The sequence below is a fragment of the Arabidopsis thaliana genome, chromosome 4 (assembly GCF_000001735.4).
Source record: "Arabidopsis thaliana chromosome 4, partial sequence".
Classification (NCBI taxonomy): domain Eukaryota; kingdom Viridiplantae; phylum Streptophyta; class Magnoliopsida; order Brassicales; family Brassicaceae; genus Arabidopsis; species Arabidopsis thaliana.
Window position 1 is genome coordinate 5,331,651 of NC_003075.7, and position 19,262 is coordinate 5,350,912.

Here is a 19,262-nt window from a genome sequence, read left to right on the forward strand (position 1 = left end):
TTTTTTCTTTGCGATATAAAGAAATAAGTTTCATCGCCATTAGAAATTGTTATGTATGGCTCTGTTCATTTCCTTTTCGCTAGCGACTCATGTCAACGACTCAAAAACAGCTTTACTTTTAATTAAATTTGAAACGAGCTACAAGTGACAAGTTAAAGACGGTATTATTGATCGCCGGAAAAATTTCAGCGACCATCATCACCTTCAGCGACATAAAATTTAGAAAAGAAATTCTCTTTTCACCACAACCCATCGACATAATTAAAGAAGATACAGTGTTATTTTTAGTCGCTGCAAGCTGTTGCTGGCGACAAGGAAAAGAACATAGCCTAAAACAGTTTATATCTTAGCATTTTGTTTTGGGGTTCAAATTTGTTTTTACTTTCTAAGTTTTGGATTTATAATGGTTCAAATCTATTAACATAAATTTGTTTTAAACTTGTGTAACCGAAACTTTGTTCTTGTGTGACCGAACCAAATAAAACTTATTAATAGAAAATTAGTTTGGTTTCATGTTGATGAATTTCTAAAACACAATCGAATAAATCTTGTTGTAACTAAATGTATATGTAAAAGATTGTAAAATATCCTATATAACATAAAATAATTACTTTTATCCAAAATTGAATCATACATAAGCTCGAATCAAAATAAATAAAATATGAATAGACTTCGGATATGTTATCTTCAATATGAAACCGGTTTTCCGAGCCAATAAATTCAAATTGTTTAGACAAAAACATTTTAGTGGTAACAAAACTGTTTTACTATATCTCAACTAGATTTGAGATCACGGTTTTACATAATTGTTTTACATGAAGGCTAATAAAACTTCAATTTGGAAAAATATATTGTAAAACAGTATTACGGAAAAAAATCTTTAACCAACAATATTAGGTGTTATTTTACCATTTTTTTAAAAGTGAAGGTTTAAAACCAACAAACAAATTAAGGATTTTTGAGAAATTGCTAAGAATGGTATTTCAAGACTATCCCTTTTTAAGTATGCCCCTTCCTATTGGTCATTTCGTCTATACCCTATTTTTATTTCTAATGACTATTTTACCCCTATTTTGAAAATGTTTTATGTTAACAAAATAAAATATTGATTTTTTCGCCAAAACAATTTCCCTTAAAAAGAAATGTGCTGGGAAATAGATTTACAAGAGTTTTTTAAATATTTTTACAGGATTTACAAGGGTTTTTAAAAGATTTTTAAAAGATTTACAAGGTTTTAAAACCCTTTAAAAACTCTTGTAAATCTTTTTAAAACCTTTTGTAAGGGTTCACAAGAGTTATAAAATTGTTCAAAAAGAGTTACAAATGTTTAAATAATTAATATGTTTTTTAAGAGGGAAACGTTTTTTTACTAATGTTTTTAAAGACTTTATAAGAGTTTTAAAAGGATTTTATAAGGATTTACAAAGGTTTTCAAATCCTTGTAAATCCTTTTAAACCTCTTTTAAAACTATTTTAAATCTTTAAGAATGGTTGTAAAATGTTTTAAAATGATTTAAAAGTATTTTAAAATATCTAAAAGGTTTTTAAACTGGTTTTAAATTATTTACTATTTACGTATGTATTTAAAGACTTTATAAAGATTTTAAAAGGTTTTAAAATAATATACTAAGGTTCTTAACAACTATACAAAGCTTTTTAAAAATTTACAAGAGATTTTTTAAGATATTTTAAAGGGTTATTAAGAAATTTATAATGATTTTTAAATGCATTTTTCGGCGGGAAAAAACATATTGGCGGGAAAAATAAAATTTGGTGCCAATGCTTTCAGTTTCTAATTAAATGTTCTCATTAGATGAGGAGTAATTTGGTCATTTTGTTTAAGAAAAGAGGTATTTTAAAAAATAGCCAACGGAAAAGGGTATTGTTGCAAAAGAGTAGTAGAAAAATTGTATTTTTGCAAATCCCCCAAGATTTTCTTACATATTTCTGAAAAATGAGATGGTTTTTTTACCCATTTTTTCTGAATATCTCTAAACAACCTACATAACTTTTTTTTTTACTAAACTATGTGAGCTAAATATCTTACATATTAACTTGTCCTAAACGTCTTACTCAAACATGATTATACTTAATCACATTCATCTTTGATACTTTCATAATTACAAATATATATATATATATATATACATATATATATTTCATAACACATATAGTAATTTACGTAGATACGTGATTACTATCATTTTGTGTGTAATTTAAGAAAATAGAGGATAAATATATTTAAGATGAAAAACTATAAAAAAAAATTAAACACATACTGGCATTTAATAAATTAATAGTAACGAGTCACAAGTTCGTGACTTAGAGTCTTGCAATATGTCAAGTTTTGTTGATAATGTTCAACATTATCTATTAAGGTTAATAAAATTTATATTTCCTTTTTCTCTAAGATAAATAATTATTCACCCTTTAATCTATTAACAAAAATTTCATCCTAATTATGTTTAATAGTTTAATATGTTAAGAACTTTTTACTAGGATATGATTAGAATTTTTTACTTCTTTTACTTCTTTTTTTTCAAAGAAACTTTCTATCTGACTTGATGGTGTGGTGAATGGGGCATTGTAACAAGAAAGATCATATTTCTCGTGAAGCTGAAGTTGCTACTACTCTGAAATAGTTTCTGGAATTTAGACTTCTGAGTGTAACTAGTCAGGACCATTCCAATAGAACCCTATGTATCCTCGTTGATTTTCAAATCTTTGATTTTAAAACCATGTTCCACCAACAAAATTGACATTCTCCAGAAGAAGATTGTGCACAAAGTCAATCTTAGCCATTAACGCAGCAATCAGACTATTGTTCATGTTCTTTGCTTGTTTTTGGTTCTGCGGTTAGAAACACACAAGAAAAAGAAGAGAGAAAACGTATGTAACTAAAAAACAAAAGACTAAATTTCTACACCTTATCTAATGATGAATAAAAGTAGAACTTCGGCAACGATGCAAAAATTTGGTAGTGCCAAATTTACTTGTTGAACTATTCCCTCAAAATTACAAGATCAGTGCAATACTTAAGGGTCGAATTCTACAAAACACGATCTAGATAAATAACTCAATTGATTTATTCATAAATAACCATCAACCTAGCAATTCATCTTTTACCTTTGAAAACCCTAAAGCTAACAAGGAATCTACTAAGACATAGTGAATGAAACAAACATCATGAATAAAATAGATTGCGATAAGAAATCAATAGAAGAAATAAAGAACTTAGAAATCTGTCTCTAAAAGCTCTCCCAAATTATCTCCCAAAATGTTTAAGCCCAAGCTAAAGTAGAATGAAAGATGAGTCTAAACAATGATCCAAAAAACTATTTATATCTAGAAACACAAACATAAACTTCGTTGCAATTAGGGAAAAGTTCTTGGGCATTTTTGTAAATATTCAAAACTTCAAAACTTGAGAATTATAGTTCAAAATCTTTTAATAAACTTACAAAATCTTCAAATCATAGTTCAAAACTTGTACCTCACCAAAATCCCATTACCCAGATTAATCCAAATTCTGAACAAAATCATTACATAAAACCAAATTATCTTTTTATTCAACATCGATTTGTTCAGAGCTTTGTCGGAGCGCTACCTGTTGATTGTTGAGATCTACTTTGGCAAAGATGAGGTTCATATTACTTCTCCGCAATTTGTGACATCTCTTAAAACAAAATCAATTCTCTTTTTAAGAGAGATTGTTTACACAAAATCAAGAATAATTTACAACAGTATTGAAGAGACTAACTGAAGACCCTAGAAAATATGGAGACTTTTATTTAACCTTTGGAGAAGGAGATTTCTAAGGTGGAGGTAGGGAGCTCTAGACATATGGTGGTGATGGGAAGCTGTAGACATATGGTGGTGTTGGAAAGTAGTATTGAAACTTTGGAGGAAGGATCGTAGTACTCTGGTGGTGGAGAGTTGTAGATATATGGTGGTTGTAGTGACCCTCGCCAAGGGGTAAGCGAACATGCAAGAAACATCGAGGAACGTCCAAAGAAGAACCGGAAGAGAAAGGAACTAGTTAAGGGACGAAACCCAAAGAGATGGGCAAGACAAAAATGAACATGGCCGTGCAATGTCAGATGAAATGCCGAGTCTGATTCATCTGGTCGTATCATGGGAAAGGAGAATCGTGAAATGGTAGATTCTAGTTCAAGATGGGGTCATCTGGGCGAAGCCAAAACAGGAGAAAGTTACCCCGAATACAGGGTCGATTGCCCATATGTGCCCAAATGCGATAAATCTTCAATGGGCAAGAATGGGCAACACGGGCGTGTCGTGGGACAAAGTTTGCTCCGCCGGGCGTTGAACGCCCTTTGACCGCGCCAAGGACTCGTGGGCCGGCTAACTTGGAGCCCAAAAATGTAGCTTGGAGCCGAATTCTTGAGGAGTGGAGCCAAATTTAGGACCCTTGGAGCCAAAGCCACTCCGTCCACGTGTCGTCGTCCCATCCCTGCTGCATATGTATCTTCAAGGGCGGGTGACAAGTGTCATGCGAGGTGTCACCACCGGATGGCATGCGGTCGGTTGTAGCCCAAGCTGTCCCGCCTATAAATTCTTGACCACCTCGGGCTTTTTGATGGGAGAAAAGAGCAGAGAGGCTGTCGTACGTGATCGAGAAAACCATGTAGTAACATCGTCAAGAGTGAGAAATCAATGTCGTGATTTTGTCTGATCGAGAAACTCTGCCCGTGATCAAGATCCTCTGTCCGTGACTAAAGAATTCATGTCCGTGATCAAGAAAACTTGTCCGTGAACAAGAACTCCTTGTCCAGTACCGAGAATCTGTGACGATAGTACGTGAATCTTGTTGATCAGAATCAAGAATCTTGGCAAAAGATTTGATTTGTCGATTCGTGGTAAAAGTCAAGAATGAGGGAGGTTAGCTAGAAAGAAGCTAGATCAAGACGCGAATGATGTGGAGAAGTCGTGAGGTGTCCGAGAACCGTTGAAGCTAGCCTTAAACCTTTAGCCGAATCTCAGTGAGTTTCGAAGCATGTTATATGGCACATGATAGGTTTGAGTGTTTATTTGGATGATTGATTGCTTGTTTGGTTGCATGATCATATACTCTTTCATTCATTGAATGATTTCTTGAACTATATGAGTATTGATTAATGATGTGAATGATGATACTAAGCCGCATATGAGATCTTTTAGATTCCTATGCTTAAAGGCTTATGGTTGGTAGGTTGTGGTAAGTAAGGATATTGATGATTCTATGTGTTTGAGTAACCATATGTCTCATAATATCTTGAAATTTTGGGTCTGGTTGCGTGGTGCTCGTGGTAGGAGGCATAGACCATAAGCGTATCAAGATCGCGGTATGTCTGACCTTTGTAATGAACCGTGCTATCATGGGGTCTTGTTAACGTTGTTACTCGATCGCCATGTAGTGCGAAAGGCTCGGAGAGACGGGGCTAGCTACCCTGGTCGAGTTGTCTAGACGATGGTGTAGCGTTTTGGTAGGGATGCTCCGGTTACATGCCTTTGTGGTTGTAAAGCGGAAGATCCTAGGAGTGTGTGTTTTTGGTGTGGGGGTGTTTGAAGGAAGCATATCGGGCCCTTTAAAACTTGATAAAAAATTGGAGTCAAGATTGCATGTGCATGCTTTTGGTATATACTTCGGCAAACTACCTTTCGTTGCTATTCTCTGTAGCGTGTTTCATGTTATGATTACGGGATGGGGAACTAATATCTGTTGCAGGTAGACCGAGCTCACTAAGTAATCTTAGATTACTTATGACTCCCTTTTGTTTTTTCAGGAAACCTTAGAGGAAACCATTAGAGGGATGCTCGGGACGTAGGTAAACCGGTATAGAGTTTGTTACTTTTTTCAAAACTTAATAATTTTGGTTCTTGATGGATTTGAGAGTATAGGCTCGAGGCGCCATTGTAAAAACGTTTTAGATACTTGGTTGTACGAGAATTTATACGTTATAAAAGATTATTTTCATATAAAGAGTGTGTTTCATTCGATATTAGTCTTGTCCAGCCTAACACAACATCATGGCAAGGGTTGAAAAGCCTAAACCGTGTTCGTGAGGGATGGTTCATGTGGGTGATCCGGCTAAGGGTCTAAATCCATTTGAAAACTAAGTTGGGTTGTCTGTGTGAGCTATCAATGTAGCGTTTCCGTGTTGCCCTTGGCTTGTCCGACCATAGAGCGATTCGGGGGCATTACAGTGGTGGTGGAGACTTGTATTCAAACTTTGGAGTAGGATAGTAGTATGGTGGTGGTGGAGAGATGTAGATGTATGGTGGTGGGGAAAGTATGTAAGCTTTGGATTACTTTCCCGGAGTTACTTGTATATGATTTGATTATTTATGTATTACACTATTTGAAGCTCATCATGTCATTGTAGAATTCATTACACCCCAAAATCAAGAATAAAAAATGTCATGATAAATTCATTGTCTCCATAGAGTGGTTTGTTGCATGTATAGTCATTGGCTTGTTATTGTTTCAGATAGAAGACTTTTATGGTTTATTGTGGAATACCTTGAGGAAGGAAATTTTCAAGGATGACGATCTTGCTTGTATCCTTGGAGCTATATATGACATCTAATTCGCTCTATCTCCAATGTTCTTGTTTTTATATATTTGCTACTTAAAGTTATTAACATATAGAAATTAAAGCTAAAAAATGGTACACAACTATACTCGCCATGATTTGTATTAGTTCATTTTGTATTGATTTGGTTGGAGACTCATGTGGCGAAGACCTTCTTTCATCGGATGAAGTCTCTGTTGAAGGTGAAGGTGCAGTTGGCCATGCCATTTATATCCTTCTACAATCCTGAATATGGTATTCACTTTTCTGATCTTTTAATTTTTATGCCGCTTTTTCATGAAGAAATGCTTGAATGTACCAACATCATAAGTCAAAGAGTCTTATAATCTTTTTTCTGCTAGACAATTTAGCAATTTTTGAAATAAATTGTAAGGTAAAAGAAAAAAGTAGAAGAAGAAGATCAAAACAGAGGCCAGTTTGTGTAGAAGGATAGTCATAATTTTAGGGGTGAAGAACATGATCAAATAAAATTTTAATGTCAAGCTAGCTGAAACAGATATGAAGAAAATCCAAGAGAAATATATACTCTTTCCTTTAAACTAACGTAAGTAACTCTAAATCAATTCTTAATTGTTGTCTAATATAAACTATATATCCTAACCAAAAAAAATTTAGTCAATGATAGCAAAACATATAATAAAAAAACTCGAACAAATTCAAACAAATATCAACTAAGAAATACATTTATAAAGGTCGACAAAATTTATTAATTAAGAAAACATAAGAAGATAGTTGAACAAAAGAACAAAACCAGAAGAATCAAATGAAAAAAAATCATAAAATGAAAATATTACGATCATGTTTCCTGTTAATGAAACAATTCAAATTCGATAGTATGGCATCTAGTAAACATATGGTGGTGGGGGAGACTTGTAAGTGACTTTAGGAGAAGGAGAGTAGTATGGTGTGGGTGGTGAGCTGTAGACATATTGTGGTGGGGAAGATTTGTAGTCGACCTTAGGAGAAGGGGAGTAGTACGGTGGAGGTGGGGAGCTGTAGACATATGGTGGTGGTGGGGACTTGTAGTTAACCTTTGGAGAAGGAGAGTAGTATGGTGGTGGTGGTGAGCTATAGACGTATGGTGGAGGTGGAGACTTATAGTCAACTTTTGGAGAAGGAGAGTAATATGGTGGGGGTGGGGAGCTATAGACGTATGGTGGTGGTGGAGACTTGTAGTCAACCTTTGGTGAAGGAGCGTAGTATGGTGGAGGTGGGGAACTATAGATGTATGGGGGTGGTGGGGACTTGTATTCAACTTTTGGAGAAGGAGAGTAGTACGGTGGTGGTGGAGAACTGTAGACGTATGGTGGTGGTGGAGACTTATAGTTAACCTTTGGTGAAGGAGAGTAGTATGGTGGGGGTGGAGAGCTGTAGACGTATGGGGGTGGTGGAGACTTGTAGTCAACCTTTGGAGATGGACTGTAGTATGGTGGGGGTGGGAAGCTGTAGACGTATGGGGGTGGTGGGGACTTGTAGTCAACCTTTGGAGATGGACTGTAGTATGGTGGTGGTGGGGAGCTGTAGACGTATGGTGGTGGTGGAGGCTTGTAGTCAACCTTTGGAGAAGGAGAGTAGTATGGTGGGGGTGGGGAGCTGTAGACGTATGGGGGTGGTGGGGACTTGTAGTCAACCTTTGGAGATGGACTGTAGTATGGTAGTGGTGTGGAGCTGTAGATGTATGGTGGTGGTGGGGACTTGTAGTCAACCTTTGGAGAAGGAGAGTAGTATGGTGGGGGTGGGGAACTGTAGACGTATGGGGGTGGTGGGGACTTGTAGTCAACCTTTGGTGATGGACTGTAGTATGGTGGTGGTGTGGAGCTGTAAACGTATGGTGGTGGTGGAGACTTGTAGTCAACCTTTGGAGAAGGAGAGTAGTATGGTGGGGGTGGGGAACTGTAGACGTATGGGGGTGGTGGGGACTTGTAGTCAACCTTTGGAGATGGACTGTAGTATGGTGGTGGTGGAGAGCCGTAGACGTATGGTGGTGGTGGAGACTTGTAGTTAACCTTTGGTGAAGGAGAGTAGTATGGTGGGGGTGGGGAACTGTAGACGTATGGGGGTGGTGGGGACTTGTAGTCAACCTTTGGAGATGGACTGTAGTATGGTGGTGGTGGAGAGCCGTAGACGTATGGTGGTGGTGGAGACTTGTAGTTAACCTTTGGTGAAGGAGAGTAGTATGGTGGGGGTGGGGAGCTGTACACGTATGGGGGTGGTGGAGACTTGTAGTCAACCTTTGGAGATGGACTGTAGTATGGTGGGGGTGGGGAGCTGTAGACGTATGGGGGTGGTGGGGACTTGTAGTCAACCTTTGGAGTTGGACTGTAGTATGGTGGTGGTGGGGAGCTGTAGACGTATGGTGGTGGTGGAGACTTGTAGTCAACCTTTGGAGAAGGAGAGTAGTATGGTGGGGGTGGGGAACTGTAGACGTATGGGGGTGGTGGAGACTTGTAGTCACCCTTTGGAGATGGACTGTAGTATGGTGGTGGTGGAGAGCTGTAGACGTATGGTGGCGGTGGAGACTTGTAGTTAACCTTTGGTGAAGGAGAGTAGTATGGTGGGGGTGGGGAACTGTAGACGTATGGGGGTGGTAGGGACTTGTAGTCAACCTTTGGAGACGGAGAGTAGTATGGTGGTGGTGGGGAACTGTAAACGTATGATGGTGGTGGAGACTTGTAATCAACCTTTGGAGAAGGAGAGTAGTATGATGGAGGTGGTGAAGAGCTGTAAATAGATGGTTTTGGATGTGGTGTGTACTTAGGGATTTTGTGTTCATGGCTTGGAGAATTGTAATGTGGAGTTTGAGGGGATGTGTAAGGGTATGATGTCACTGTAGCCGCAATGGCACTTAGGACGACAACATAAACCATGCACTGTCCTAACCCCATCGTTCTTGAGGTTCTAATCACACCCATTGCAACTATCTTTTTTCTTTGTTTTGGTTTTATGTTATATTTGATCATGAACATCCTTTATATAGTTTTTTTTGGTGTAAATATAATATTATCTTCTCAACCTGGGTTCGTGTGTGGCACTTCCAAAAACATTAGAGGACGTGCTAAGTTGTTTGTTTGAAAAGTAGTGACTTGTGAGGAATATGAAGTATTATTAGATTCTCTAGCAACTCTCAAATTTTTTTAATACGTTTCCATATTCTTTTGTTTGAATTTGTCGACTCAAGTATTTTGAAGTACAAAACATATCCGTCAGTTGATGATTATTTTTAGCTATAAGTTTGTTAAATTTATTGTAACTTGGACGATTTACTTGGTTTTATAATGAAATACTCTACAAGAATTTAATTAATTTCATCGATATAAGAGTTCTATTGATTCAAAGTGAAACAAAAATAACCAATGTAGAAACAAAAGACTCATGAAAACAAAAGTTCAATAAAAATTTAAGGTGAGCGATATACAAAGGTTCACACAAAGTTTCGATTTTTCCTCTCATAAGTCGTACCACACATTTTTTATATGCATTAAAAAATCTTAATGTATATTATGGGTTAAGTTTTTCTTGAAATTAGTACATAAATAATTTTGTAAACATCATGTATTTTCAAGATATGATTATATTTAAGGTTTAAAATTTTTTTAAGCCGCCAAAAAATGATACAATTGATAAAACTATGGATGATATATCTTCTTTATATAAAAATATTTAAAACAATTCCAGATAAATATATGGAAGGGGAAGCATCAAAGCCAAACATTTACGGGAGCAGCGTTGCAAAGCTGTAAAAAATGAAAGAAGAATTTGTTGAGGCCATTAAACATGTTCTCATACAATTATATAGTTTACCGTTTTAACTGTATAAAATTTGTTTGGTTTCACGTTCATGCATTTCTATAACTCAATCAAATAAATCTTGTTGTAATTAAATGTATATATATGTAAAAGAATGTAAAATATCCTATATACCATAAAATAATTACTTTTATCCAAAATTGGATTATACATACGCTCGAATCAAAAGAAATAAAATTTGAATAGACTTCGGGTATATTATCTTCAATATGAAACCGATTGTCCGAGCAAATAAATTTAAATTGTTTAGACAAAAACATTTTAGTTGTAACAAAACTGTTTTACTATATCTCAACTAGATTTGAGATCACGGTTTTATATAATTGTTTTACATGTAGACTAAAAAAACTTCAACTCGGCAAAAATAAATTACTTTTTCAGATAAATTACTTTTTAAAATAAACCGAAATTTGCTCAAGTTGACTCTACTTTTAATCAAAATAACTAGAATGACTCCCCTAAACTAGAATGACTCTAATCTTTAGTGAAAAGACTAATTGACCAGAATCAAAATTCCCTTAAAAAAAACCAATTTAGAAAAATAAAAATAGTTAATTAAGTAAAAATTAAAACAAAAATGATAAATGATAATAAGAATAGTTAATTAGGTTTTTGCCATCACTATTTTTTTCCCAATCTTCTTCTTCCACTTCTTCTTCTTCTTCTTCGATATACCCAAAACCCCGATCTCGAAATCAACTTCTCCGAGAACAACAACGGCAACAATATCATCAGGATTTGGCGATTTCTCTTTGCCCTTGGTGAGTGATTTGTTTCTTCTCTTATTACCCCCTTTGCATGTCTCTTCTTCTTCTTCTTCTATTTTCAATCGAGTAAAAGTTCCAGGATTTTCTCTCCTTAGCATATACAAGTATGTCGGAAGCTGCTCATATCCACTTTCTGGACTATCCCTAAAGAATTGTTGTGCATACCTTAGTGTCTGATATGCCTTCCAATAATCCATTTACACATTATTATTTTACAGTGAGTATTAGCAATACTATAAAAATGCGATTAAAAATAGAAAAGAAATAGTAAATCATACCTTGATTTGAAAGCGTTTATTCAACGCTTCAGCAACATGGATTGGTACAACCTTGGGTCCAATCCCACCAACGTAATCCTTGTACAACAGTCCAAGTATTTGGTGGGTTGCTTGTCGGGAACACGATGAACGCTTTCTAACAGAACATGTATGTTCCGACTTAAATACTCTCACATGAAACTTCGTAGAGTCACCAACTGGTGTTGCTCGAACCATCCACTTAAAACCTTTAACCCAATACTTGACGATATACTTTTTGGAGTCGATTTATGAACATCAAAATCAAAATTCTGTAATACGGTAAGTATCTTCAAACGTTTCTCCAAGTGCTCCTTTGTTTCAAAACTTTGTCCAACCTCCAGCTCCAATGAAGACACATCTAGAGTAGCAGAAGTAGCTTCTTCTTTTTCTTCTTCGATGAATATACCTAAATTTCTTTTTTTGAGTGGTAACTTAGGTTTTTCTTCTTCTTCATGTGGAATTCCGTACATGCTAAAGTTCTCATCATCGAAATCGGTTCTGTAAGAATCGTCGCAGTAATCAAATCTACTTTCATCATCTTCACCATCCACATAAATATTATTAACACCAGCTTCTTCCATGTTTTCACTGGATAAATCGATTTCTCCTTCTACCTCATGGACTATATTACTTGGTCGTAAAGAACTTGTCAAAGTGCAATCAACGAAACCATCAAGTCCTTCCTTTGTGGTTTGAACGTGAATTTTTTCCTTTACCTCAACACAAAGCCGAGAAGTTTCTTTTTTTTCATATGCCCAAAAAATCTTGAAACTGTTTATTATTATCAATAATAACTGGTGGTGTATCTGCTGGTAGTTTTTTTTTAGTTTGAGATCTTGTAACTCAAAACTACTTCGAATAGCCTGTTATCCAAACCGTAATCCTCATACACCATTGGAACAAAATCATGAAAATTGGTTTCACTGTTACCTTCATGAACTCTACAACCTTTACTATTATCAACAACAAAAAGCCATCTGGTTTTCTCAAAAATCCATCTTCCACACACGAGAATAATCTGATCCATACCCAACCCCTTATTCTTAGTATGAAGAAAACGTATTAGAAAGCGAATTAGAAAACATGAATAAAAAAGTCACAACTAAAAAACGTAGATGAATTGAGGAAGAGAACAAACCACTGAATCTAAGAAATCCCGAAAAGGAAGGAAGTGTAATCTTAGTGTATAATTTAAACAGTTGGAGCGTAAAATAAGGAAAAAAAACGGAAGTGAATAATCTCAATTTAATGCACCAAATGTCAAATATGGAAATAAATTAAACAAATTTGTTGTCATCAATTATAAGTCTGTCGTAACACATTGTAAATAAACCGGTTCACCGAAGCTCTCAAACCGGGCAACGTTTTTAATTGAGCGTTTAACAAAATTTTGAAAACAAAACTGATGTTTCAAAATTTGAAAACAAATCTGTCAACAAAAGGTCTGTCATCAATGAAAAGGTTATTCTATTTATAAACATATATGTTATAACAAGACATGAGTAAATCTCTTATGCTTAAGATCTGAAAAACAAAACTGTTATCACTAAAAACAAATCTGTTATCACTAGGATACTGTCTAGTAATTTATTTTTGAAAGCAAAATCTGTTATAAAACGATAGATTTACCAACAAGTTCATAAAATCTTTGATCACATATAACATAATCATTGAATTTCATTTTATTTGGATGAAAAAACTGTGGCAACACTACAGTTTAAATTGTAAAATAATAAATCTGTTACCAAACACAATGACTCTGAGATTTTTCTAAACAAATCTGCCACAGACTTGATTTTCCTAAACAAATATGCGACAGACTTGTTCGCGTACTTTCAAATTTAATAATTGTTAGAATGTCTGTGGAGTCTATAGAAAACAAATCTGTCGCGGGGAAACAAATCTGTGAAAACCTATATATATCTGTAGTAACTAAAACTTACATAAATATGTGGAACAAGAAAAATCTGCCGAACAAAATCTGTGGTGGACAAACAAATCTGTCGCACAAAATAAATCTGTCGCAACATGAGTACCAAATTTTTTAAATTCGACTAAACTTTTAGAGTGGCAATTTCGTTATTAAAATTGTTTTTTAAATTAAATAATAATGGTTTTTCTGTAATATTCTTTTTCCTAACAAATGAAATAAAAGACATTTTGGTCTAAAATATTACTCAAATAACCCATATTTTTGGGATGTCATTCTAGTAATTAACTCTAAAATATGGGTTTCCCTATTTTTTTACCTAAAATAAATTACTTGTAAAATAGTATTTAGAAAAAAATATTAAACAAAATTACTTATTATTTTTATTTTAGTATATTTTAAATTTATTTAATAATAGAAAGTGTTATTTTACCATTTTTAAAAAAATGAAGGTTTAAAAACCTACAACAAATTGAGGATTTTTTTTACTAAATTTTGGATATATTAATTTGTCCTAAACGTCTTACTCAAACATGAGTACACTTAATCACATTTACTTTTGATACTTACATAATTACATGCATATATATTTCATAACACATATAGTAATTTACGTAGATACGTGATTACTATCATTTTGTTTGTAGTTTAAGAAAATAGAGGATAAATATATTTAAGATAAAAAAACTAAAAAATATTTAAATACAAACTAACCTGTAATAAATTAATAGAAACGAGTCGCAAGTTCGTGAATTACAGTTGATGTAGGTCAAATTAATCGTAAGACCACTCTCTCAAATAAAAGATCGATTGTAGCACTTTAGGGTCGAATTCCGAAAAGCTCTCGGATCACACAATAGACTAAAGTTTCGAATTAAGCTAAACAAATAGGGTATAAAATAAGAAACAAAGAAAAGCAATAAAACTCAAGATATAAATCAGATAGAGAAAAGTGTCAGGTTTAGGGTATTCTCAGGAAATAGATGATAGTAGATCAACAAATAGCTAGGATGTGATCAAACCGTTCTTAAACTCAAACCTTAATTACAGAATAACCGGTGATGTGCCGTGCTACTCACTCTGCCTAAGGTTAAAGATCCCTAGTGATGTGCCGGTGAATCCCTATATTAAGACATGCATGCTAAACGAGTTCGATAAGTTCACCTAAGTACATAGGCCGATTTTTATTACACACCTATAAACCTGGCCCATCAAACAGTAGTTTTGGTAACATGTACCTATGATGGGCAAACCTATTATTTAAAATCAAGTTCTAGTTGATACTAGAGAACTAGCATTAAGAACAAGTAAAAATGAAGAATCCTACAGATATCCTAACAAAGAGGCAATCTACTAAATCATCTAACTTCCTAATGAAAAACCCTAAACCTAACAAGAAAACTACTCAATCATGATCATAGAAGAACAAAACATGTTTGAATAAGAAATCAATAATGAAATTAAGAAGAGAATAGAGTTTAGAAAGATCTTCTTTAAAGGGAGTCTCTACATGGTTTTGCTCCCAAGTACAGAATAGAAAAGGAGAATAGCCTCTCCAAGCTTAGGTCTAAACAATGACCTTAAAACTATATATATATATATATATATATATATATATATATATATATATATATATATATATATGTTTCTAAAACGTGCTGAACCTTGTTTAAAAATAAGAGAAAGTTCTGGGCTGCAAATCTTCATAACTTCAATAAAACGCGTCTTTGAATTGTCGTCAGGTATTGTGTCTCTCGACACAAGGGGTGGTGTCGATCGACACCTACACGATTTTTGGTCTCCGAATTTCTTCTGCAACATAAGTTCTCTATTTTCCTCCAGAATGCTCCATTATCTCCAATTGCATCCCAAACTTGTAAATTCCTGAAAATAACTATAAAAGACTTTAGAAATAACAAATAGACTCTAAAACCTATACCAAAATTATAGGTAAAAGCAGTAAAAATAGAGATATATCAACAGTCTTGCAATATGTCAAGTTTTGTTGATAACGTTCAAACATTATATGTTAAGGTTAATAAAATTTATATATTTTTTTCTGTAAGATAAATAATTATTCACCTTTTAATAGATTAACAAATATTTCATCATTATTATGTTTAATAGTTTAATATAAGACTGCAGTTGGAAACCGAGTCTATCATGGACAAAATGAAGGTTGTTATTGAAGCTGAACAACCAAAAAATCTGAGACAAAACATGTACTCATGTACTTAAAAGGGTTTAGATACATGTACTTAAAAGTTTGAGACAAAACATGGGTCCTAAAAGTCATAGACATAACAAAATGAAAAGCTTAAAAAGGAACATGGTTCTTAATAGAAGCTTCTAATCATCCATGAGGCTTGGGAATTTGAAGGCCTTGCAACGAACCTCAGAGTGTAGTGTTCCAGCATTCTTGCCTAATTCCTCAAACATCTCCACAGCAAGTTTAGTCCATAGGGACTGCATGTTCTCATCACACAAGCCATCAAAGGACTTGCCAAGCGCCAAACATTCGATGTACTTTATTGAGTAGATAGCACAATCACATGCGTCAAGATTCTCCGGGATCTTCGTAATCCTCTTCCACTCCAACTTTGAGTAGCTCCTCCTACGTTGCTTTGACGGAATAAATGAACTCAACATGGCAGGAATCATTGTCATCACAAACATGCACTGTATCACCATTTCTGTATCCGTAGTCAAGCTCGGGATGCTATCATAAACATTGATCCGTTTTTTTGGCAAGTCAATGTCCAGAGCGACCCAATGATTCCCGTTGACAAAGAGGTATGCATATAGGTGATCCACATCAACAAACCATTTCTTGTTTTTCGCCGCGTCACATTGAGCTGTACCATTGACTTGATCCTCATAATGCTCCCTGAATTTGAAGCACCTATAATCCGGTTGAAACTGTTTATAGTCTTTGAGCATTGTGGAGATCAAATCTTGGTCCAAAAAAGCTATTCTCTGGTTGGGATATTTTGACGGATCACGATTGAATCTTCGGCGAAACAATGACATTGCAGCTCCCATGTGCTGCATTATAATCAAAACAACAATTATTATAGTTACATATAGTTTCAGCCAGCTAACACTAAATGATTTAATCAATTGAAAGCAAAAATCTTTAAAAATTGCTATACTTACATAGTCTTTCAGCCATCCATATTTTTCTGTTGACCAATCGCTTCTTGGAGTCATTATCTGCCAGTAGAACCGAGCATTAAAGTTGCTGGTGTTCAGGCCTTCTTTTTCACTGCAGAAAAAAAAAGAATGAGTAATGATAGCACAAAACGTTTCTATGTGAAGAAAAATAGACACTTACAAATCTGGTTCGAGCCAATCCTTCAGCCTATCAAATTGGTCATCAGAAACAGGTTGAAGATGTTCAGTTACCGAAGAAGACGATGGTACATCAGTGATTATGCGCTTCACTGTTGAATTTCCTACAGACGGATATTTCTGAGAACCCGCTAGCTGTGGCACTCGTCTCCTCTTACTAGTAATACCGTCCAGATTATCTAGTCCTTCTTGAAGTGCTCTCAATGCATCAGTCGTTGCCTTATTAGCCATCTGATCTAGAGGATTGGAGAATGTTTCTTCTGAACGTGAAGCCATTTTCAGATTGTCTGCATTAACCTTATCAGTGACATCCACAACATCATCATCAAACGTCTTTGTTGTTGGAGCTACAACTGACTTCTTCTTCTCAGGTTTTGGACTATCTACCTTCTCTACCTTTACAGCTGTCTTCTTCATTTCAGGTTTTGGTTTTTCTACCTTCTCTACATTGACAATTGTCTTCTTCTTATCAGATTTTGCAACTTTCTTCTTAGTAAGGACCTTTGTAGCAGCTTCCATGTTCTTCACTGAATTAACAGCCTTCTTAACCACTCTTTGAATAGGCAACCCATCAACAGAACCTGACTTCTCCTCTACAACCCAAGACTGAAAAAAACACAGTACACATTCATTGTAATAAACGCAGAATTCAAATCCAAAACAGCCAACAGTAAAATTAAAAACTGACAGCTACTTACACATTGGTTACTATTTGCCTCATATTCATCATTGTTGTTTGATGTGGCAGCTTCATTGCATACTACAAGGGGCTGAGACTCTTTAAGAACTCTCATATCAGTCTCCACAGCTTCAAACCTTGTTTTTACACTCGCTTCTAAGCAAGTAACTTTCTTCTCCAACCCATCCAATCTGCTGCTTGCATTCTTGTCCATGTCACTAATTGTGACATTCATTTTTTCCAACATATTCCGAATATCCAGCAAGCTTGTCTTCTCCTCTTCATCGACCTATAATGATGCATATAACAATGTTAGGTAATTCACTGTCAACATATAGACCTATGTATATGGAAAAATCAGAAATGGTAAAAACAGGACCTTTATATGAGCTTTCCCTGTTCTTTGCTTCTTATGAGATACATCATCTGCAGGCGTTGATTCCATCACTTTACTCTCACCATCCTCGTTTGATGATTCTTGATTCTGTTTCCTCTTATGTCGTGCTGCCACATGTGTCCACGCATGAGGTTATAAACGGTTGTGGATGATGTCTTTAAGCAAGTTGTCAAGCGCCGTATCATGATTCTCAGCTGAGTCACTCCATTTAGGATACATGTTTTCTTCAGATACAAGGATCATATGGCTCACACGCACCTACATACATATAATCACAAGATTAATGTAAAACGTTTGTGCAAGTTCAGTTTCAGTTTTTTTTTAAAGACAAGTAGCAGATTTGATCTAGAAAACCTTACATACCTGTCCGTGGGCAGCCTTCTCCTTTTCAATGAAAGCGGTAAAGTTAAAACGTTTTTTAGAAGATCTCCAATCAAGTAGCGGAACACCCGTCAGTGTTGTTTTTCTAAACCCACAAGCTTCTCCAATTCCAGGCACACTCTCATATATCCACACCAGCAAGGCCTGAACACAACCGTGAATCACATAAGAATCCCCGTCATACTTGACAAACTTCACAGACCTTAATAGAGAGTCAAAAGCCACTCGACCCCAAGGATACTTCTCAAAAGCAACAGGATCAAGCACTCTTTTAGCACTCGACAACGGGACTCTAGAACCGTGATGAATCCCATGTACTCCCACATATTGTAAACATAATCTACCAACCATCATCCTCTTCTCCAAACTCCATGTCTTGCTAATCTCAAAGACACGTTCCAACTCTGTAAACAATGGACCAACAGACATTGCTACCCCCATTTCATTCCAAAAATCTTTGTAATCAGTTTCACCAGTGTCAGACTCGTCAAACATATCGCAATTGAGGCCCGTTATGTTCTCAAACTCGTAGAGAGAAAATCTTATTGGCCTGCGATCAATCAAACACCACATCTCATGCATGTTGTCTACTCGCAACTGATTCGTGAGGAAGAAATGAACTGTCTGGGTAGCCCATATAAAGTCACTTTCAGTAAACTTTATAAAAAGACCAAGTGTAGTTTTCTTCAACTCATCCCACACATCTGCACCTAATCCGTCTTTGATCTTCCCAATTTGAGAAACATAGCAGCTGTGGGCCATACTCCTTTTTTGCAACGATGATTTTTCTTCTTCATACAAGCAAAGCGGATAACTGCGGGTATGACTAGAAGACGCCATTCCTAATCACAGAAAAAACAAGGTTGCATAAGCAAATAACTTAGGATCTTAGGTGCCTTGTGAGATTGACAAACTAAAATCATAACAAATCTATCACCGAATAATCCTGAAAATTGATTAAATCTGTGAGAACACAACACCAAAATCAATATTAAAACTCAAAGAAAGGCGGGAATTTTTTTCCAAAATAAATTCATCCCTAATTGGCCACCATAATC

The 19,262-nt window shown here is 35.3% G+C and overlaps 3 protein-coding genes and 1 pseudogene across 5 annotated transcripts; all 4 read right to left on the minus strand.

The window, feature by feature from the left end:
• Nucleotides 1–118: 118 nt before the first annotated feature.
• AT4G08406 (uncharacterized protein) lies at nucleotides 119–259 on the minus strand (the record flags this gene model as incomplete). Its single annotated transcript, NM_001125478.1, has 1 exon — nucleotides 119–259. The coding sequence occupies one exon, from the start codon at nucleotides 257–259 to the stop codon at nucleotides 119–121; it is 141 nt and encodes a 46-aa protein (NP_001118950.1).
• Nucleotides 260–7,168: 6,909 nt separating this feature from the next.
• On the minus strand, nucleotides 7,169–9,559 carry AT4G08410 (Proline-rich extensin-like family protein; the record flags this gene model as incomplete). 2 transcript variants are annotated; one of them, NM_001340585.1, is made up of 2 exons in its annotated part: nucleotides 7,169–7,624; nucleotides 9,275–9,559. In NM_001340585.1, 2 exons carry the CDS (start codon nucleotides 9,557–9,559, stop codon nucleotides 7,436–7,438), a joined length of 474 nt encoding a protein of 157 aa, NP_001328343.1. In that variant the 3' UTR covers nucleotides 7,169–7,435. The 2 variants fall into 2 exon arrangements, with proteins under 2 accessions (NP_001328343.1, NP_192581.1); NM_116910.2 differs by having other exon boundaries at nucleotides 7,213–9,559.
• A 1,445-nt stretch (nucleotides 9,560–11,004) lies between these two features.
• Nucleotides 11,005–12,047, minus strand: AT4G08420 (annotated as a pseudogene; the record flags this gene model as incomplete). The annotated part of the gene is made up of 1 exon: nucleotides 11,005–12,047.
• A 3,698-nt stretch (nucleotides 12,048–15,745) lies between these two features.
• On the minus strand, nucleotides 15,746–18,786 carry AT4G08430 (Ulp1 protease family protein; the record flags this gene model as incomplete). The annotated part of the gene is made up of 6 exons (NM_116912.1): nucleotides 15,746–16,441; nucleotides 16,553–16,661; nucleotides 16,731–17,353; nucleotides 17,446–17,715; nucleotides 17,806–17,930; nucleotides 18,183–18,786. 6 exons carry the CDS (start codon nucleotides 18,784–18,786, stop codon nucleotides 15,746–15,748), a joined length of 2,427 nt encoding a protein of 808 aa, NP_192583.1.
• Nucleotides 18,787–19,262: the final 476 nt, after the last annotated feature.